The 5,743-nt window shown below is 42.1% G+C and overlaps 1 protein-coding gene across 3 annotated transcripts in view; it reads right to left on the bottom strand.

The window, feature by feature from the left end:
• The window catches only part of Sol1 (CUB domain-containing protein Sol1), a 326,068-nt gene that overhangs the window by 29,373 nt on the left and 290,952 nt on the right, over positions 1–5,743 (bottom strand). For all 3 annotated transcript variants that reach the window (XM_026812599.1, XM_018022676.2, XM_026812600.1), the window contains one exon: positions 3,475–3,665. In XM_026812599.1, coding sequence (XP_026668400.1) covers positions 3,475–3,665 — 191 coding nt within the window. The remainder of the gene's footprint in view (positions 1–3,474; positions 3,666–5,743) is intronic.

The following is a 5,743-nucleotide window of genomic DNA, read 5'->3' as shown; positions in this document are numbered from 1 at the left end:
TAATTCAACAGTGCGCACGGACTGTACAGAGCAAGTAGCTAAAAATCCTATTAAGAACGGTTCTCTACTCGCGCGACAAGAACTTTTTCATCTGCGATATCCAGTGCTTTGAAGTTTCGTTGAAGAAGATATCGTACCATAGCAATTAAAGTGAAACTTTTTATCGTTAGCGTGTCTATCGTTTCTCCGCGGAGTTGACTTGAGATGGAACGAAGAACTTCGGCGCCGCAGATTCTCCTTTTTGCTCCGTTATGAATGGGGCTCGAAAACCGTTTGTTCGCGTTTCAATTACGCAATAATAGGAGCCTTGTCTATTTCATGGAACTTGCCGAACAATGCGCCGTTTCGTACACAAGCGACAGACAGTGGCACTAGTGCTAACACGGCAAACTTGTCTATCGAAATTAACACAAACTTGATATCTAATACATGTAGCTACTTGACATATTGTATAAATCCTTCTCTGTCTTGGCCCCATCGTCCTGGCTTTTCCAGTATTTTGCCGGCTCTCAATCCACCTTGTCTTTTATTTTCCACATTTTTATTTTTAAAAGAACGTCGAATGGCTATCGAGCAATATCGATTCAACGAAATTGAAATTAGAAGTTCTTGTACATATTTAAATTTATCAATTAATATTTTATAAAATTATTCAGTTTCTTTGAATTAATAAATAAAGTTGCCTGATCTGCACGATTTCCTAAGAACGAGTGCTCAATATTTGTCGATTAATACCGTTCCTTTAAATCTCGGATGTTAAATTTGCTTTCGTTTTATTAAATGTCGAACGTTTCTCGGGGGCAAATGGAGAAACTTTAAATATCCAAGTAAGTGTTTCACAATTGCGCCCGATATCCCAGCTCTGGCGGCAATTGGAAAAGTAGAACCGTTTTCTTCAAACTTTCTAACTATCATGCAGATGTGAGCGTGTAACTTTCCAGCGTGCGCGTCCCTTTCCCGTAAAATAAAGCGTGTTCGGATAAATTTCCTATCGAGCAAGAAGACGAATGTTGAAGCATAAAAGTGTGCAACGTAACAAGTATAAGAAATTTAAACACAAACGAAATCGTGCATATTATTATTTCTATCATTTTCAAATACGTTTTCATATTAAAAATTTTACAACTCTTTCACCTCGCATGTGTTAAATTGTACATTCTTTATTTTTTTACCGCACCGTTGTACGTTTTCTGTGTTATCACTTGTAGAAAATACTCGACATGAATAGAAGCGATTTACAACAAACGCGAGGCAAGCGTATCGCGCCTCTCGCTCTCAATTTCCGTCCGAACTCGTTCGCAGCTCTCCTTCGCCCGCTTGCTCGGTCTCTAAGCACCGCAATCTTTGAATGCTTTCCCGCATGCGGGGAGGAAACTTTCGGTATCAAAACGCTTCCGCGGCGGCGTGGAATATTCGCGATACGTCGAAGTTGTAAACCGTACCCTAATCCAGCCCTGCTTTCCCCGATCTCCCACTAAATTCAACCCTCCCGTCTTGCCTATTGTTAGCGAACGGATCGATACCGATACCGTCGATGACTTTCAGCCAATTGGATATCAAAGTACTCGCTCGGATGTATCGAAACGTATCGAAGCTCACACATCGCTTGGTTTAACAATCGTTTATTGTAATCGATCGTCCCGAAAGATATTAGCGATAATGATAATAATTCTCGTGTAGCGTGATTCCTGATTCAGTTCCACTGTGGGCGTTACCTTGCTAAAATCTTGACCCGGGTAGCGAAAGACAAACACACTTCGCGATCCATTTGTTCTGTCGGCCCCCGGGCATTCCAGGGTGTACGCTGAGCGCAATCTGAGCCCGGGCTATGGGATGATGAACGGCAGCACGAAGAGAGACACATTGCCATCACGATAGAATGCTCAACGGAAATTGAAATTTTGACGGGGCATAGGCACACACGGCAGAAAGGACAGCCGCGCGACGCGTTGCATATAAGACCGTACGTCATGCGACGATGATACGTCCCGAATACCGAACCGTACCAATAACTTATTCTCAATGATGCGTATCGTCTAACTTTACCGGGGCACATCGAACCGATTTATGGTACTGACGATATCTGAATTTACTAGACTCGTCGGAGGGTCCGACCAGATGGAGCGGAAGGGGAACTATACGAGGGTAAGAAGAAGAAATACAAGCGAGGAGAGATAACGTATAGTACTGAGAATGAGAGAGGGAAGGATGCGGGAGATAAAGTAATGATGGTGAAAAAAAATTTAGAACAGGTGAGTGAAATAAAATGATAAACAATTCTGTTCATTCCTTATGAAAAAGAAAACGAGAATGGAAATGCAAAGGGGAAACAGAGATTTAGAAAGCGATGGGACGACCAAATGAGCGGAAGATCGGGTAAGTAGATGTTAAGGGGGAGAGGAAAGCAGGGAAATAAAATGTGAAATTTAGTGCCATTTAGGAAATCGTAATCGAATGCAGTAGTCTAATCTCTTTCCTAGAAATATGGCCGACAGAAGTACAACTCTGTTCAGTTGTTAAGTGATTTTATGTTCCCGGCCCGCTATATACACGTCCGCTCCATACCTGTACGTCGTAGTTTTATCGATTCCCCTACGATCGGGTTTTACATATTTCATACGGATCCTACTTCTACATAATTGAAAAGTTGAATCTATTGTTTCCCGATATGCAGACAGATTTATATGAAACAGGATTAAAACCTCTGGGTAATACATTATTTTAATTACCGATACATTTTCTAAATTGAAAATCAGTCGGTTTTGCAAAAAATTATTAGACAATGAAAACGTTATGTAATCTGCGTCTGTCAACCATCTTAAACGAAAACCGACCACGTATCGATTGACTCAGTTTCGCTACTCTATAATTCTCAATTAAGATCTCAGGAAATTAAACGCGTCAAAACACGAAGCACTCCTCGCGATGAAGCCCTTCTTAATTGTCTCACCGGCGATCAATAACATTCACTTATGATCGTCCGGTTCAAACGAAGCCCGCGCGCGGGGTTTCAATCGAATTTAATACCGTCTGCGTTTCATTATTTATAAAATGCATTCCATCAAACGAATGCCGACGGCGCAGCGGTCGGACACAAAAAACACGATTTAATACATTAAAATTTCAGTAGACAGCAAGTGGGAATGCCGACGTGAATTAGTTTTATTATTAAATAATCGTGCAGCATTGAAACCGGGTTAATCGTTTTTGCGCGTGTGATTCTATTCAGAAACGTTTACTTATTTATCGTTCATAATCGAGATTATAAATTCGCGGATTAAGGCATTTTCATTATATTATTATTCATTGTCGTCATTAACATTCGTTATTCGCTGAGATTGAACCGACAATTATTCGGTGGCAAATATTTTCATCCGTCGCGAGAAAAATGAGGTCCGAGAATGAGGGGGTGGGTTAATAATCAGTGCCGGGGTTTGTATGATAATGATAGAAGAAGTAGATCGTTTTACTCACTTTCTATGAAAGAATACACAGCTTTGAAGCCCCGGGAGTCGCGGGACGACGTGAAGCCATTAAATTCCAAGGAGAGCCACGGTCCGTTGCTCATGATAGGCAGCAGCGGCTTCCCGCCGCAAAATGAATCTATTTTCTCCTTCTTTCCGTCTATGTGCACGTACGCCACTAACGAGTCCACGTCTTTGCATCTGAAATTGTATTAAAAGAAAAAAAGCGTAACAATATAAACAGCGCTCGTCGTCGTTTCGTAACGTCTACGAATAAAAATGCGAAGGAATCAAGTACTGGCCGACGGATCTTGTAAATTTAATTCAATCGAGTTCGGGACGTTCAAGCCTGTATCATGTAAACTGGTGTACATCGGATTCGAACAGATCTGATCGGTAATGGATTTTAGGTTTTAGGACCTGCGGCGGGATTCCCAAAATTAGGAGCATGTACGATCATCCTGAACGGACGCACACACATTCTGTGCAATATCGACAAGCGAGAACTCTCTACATTTATACGGATGAAGAAAAGCTCCGCTTCTGTTCCGAATAACAATGAACATGACGAACGATACCTCGTACTGTAACGTAATCGGTTTACATCAACGGCTGGATCGCAGAAATTCTGAGGAGGTAACAACCGTTTGATTAATAAACTACGATCTTTTTTATGGCAGGGATAGATGCGGTTTGGCGTGTACGCGCGGCGGAGCCTTCGATTTCCAGAACAGAAATGTACACACATCCGTGCGCCCTATACGTGGATGTCGAAACAAGAGCGAAACGGTGTAATATTTTAAAGTACTACGCCGGAGCGCCGTATACAAATTGCTTTTCGATACGTTGCCGAAACAGGCCGGTGGCGTTGTCCGATCGATCTTTTTCATATGCATTGCCAATGCCGAGTTTCACACCACGCCTCTCTCCCGATTCGCATAAATACCAGGGCCCATCGTAAATTGTGAGCATCGCTTCGGGGGCTGACTCTCAACACAAACGCGATGCAAACAAACGGATATTCTAGTTCGATTTATTCCCGATTGTACACAATTACACAGGATGCCGTTTAATTAAACAAACCTAATCAGCCAACTAATTATATCCAATTACCTAATAACAATATTTCATAATTGCGTGCACCGTGTTCTTCATTTCTAAACTTCAAACTCGCCACGTATGCATAAATTAATCACTGATCAGATTTCCACTGTTCTCATGAATAATAATAATAATGGGACATTGTTCCTCGGAAAATCATGTTATTAGAATTAATACACCGTCGAACAATTGGCGACTTTGTCGGATGGACGCGGCACGAAACGCGCGGGAGGATGGACAGGATTTAAGTCAACGCCGAGAAGCCACTAAATTTTCACGCGCCGTCCGAATCGCTGAACCGACGGTAATAAGTACGAATGTTGCGTAATGCCGGGGAGGGCACGGGTAAAAACGACGATACAGAAGATCCATAATTTCTTTTAGGGAATACCAGTGAATTTATTATGCCGCTAAAAAGAATCCATTTAGAAAATGTACGTTACCTCTTGAAATTCAGAATGATTTTCTTTTTTCTTAACAAGAACACGTCTGTACGTTGATAAGTAAACTACAAAAGCCACGGCAATTCAATTTATTTTCACATATAAGAAGTTATTTTAAACCCCGGAAGTACGACGGTACGTAAGGAATAGAATGAAAATCCTTTCCTCCCTCTACCTGAGTATTTCGTTCTTTGTTCGGGTTCGTACCTATCCACACTTCTTTCCCGGATGCGCGTCAGCGACGCCTGGCCTAAAACATATTCAATGGGAAAACTTTTCATTTCCGCCGACAAAGGAAGCCTCCTCTCACCTTGGGGACCACACCGTGCATTTCCATTCGCTACTGATTTCACGTACCGTTAGAAACACAGAAATCAAGATGCGTTTTCCCACGATGGCCACGCGCCCCGGCCTATTGTCCAATTTTACATGCATTCAACACGAGCATCGCGACGGATGCCATCCAACTCTGAACACCGACGTAACGCTGGCCTGGTTTGACGTTCTTCAATCGTAACTTTCGTTTTCCTCTCGGAAAATCCTATGTCTACGCGTTTCGTTTTTTCCTCCGTTCTCTCACCCCTTTTACGTCGTTCGTTTCTTCGACCCGAGAAATATTGGAATCCCGACGCTGGGTATACTTTTAAGGCACCGCCGATGAAAAAGTTAGATCTCAAATTAATGGCGAGTTTCTTTTTAAGAATGTATAGGCTATATACTTAAACGATGCTAGCA

This window comes from Ceratina calcarata, unplaced genomic scaffold (assembly GCF_001652005.2).
Source record: "Ceratina calcarata isolate Rehan_Ccalc_2016 unplaced genomic scaffold, ASM165200v1 scaffold291.2, whole genome shotgun sequence".
Lineage (NCBI taxonomy): Eukaryota > Metazoa > Arthropoda > Insecta > Hymenoptera > Apidae > Ceratina > Ceratina calcarata.
The sequence above is the reverse complement of the archived record's forward strand: the minus strand, read 5'-3'. Positions and strand labels throughout refer to the sequence as shown.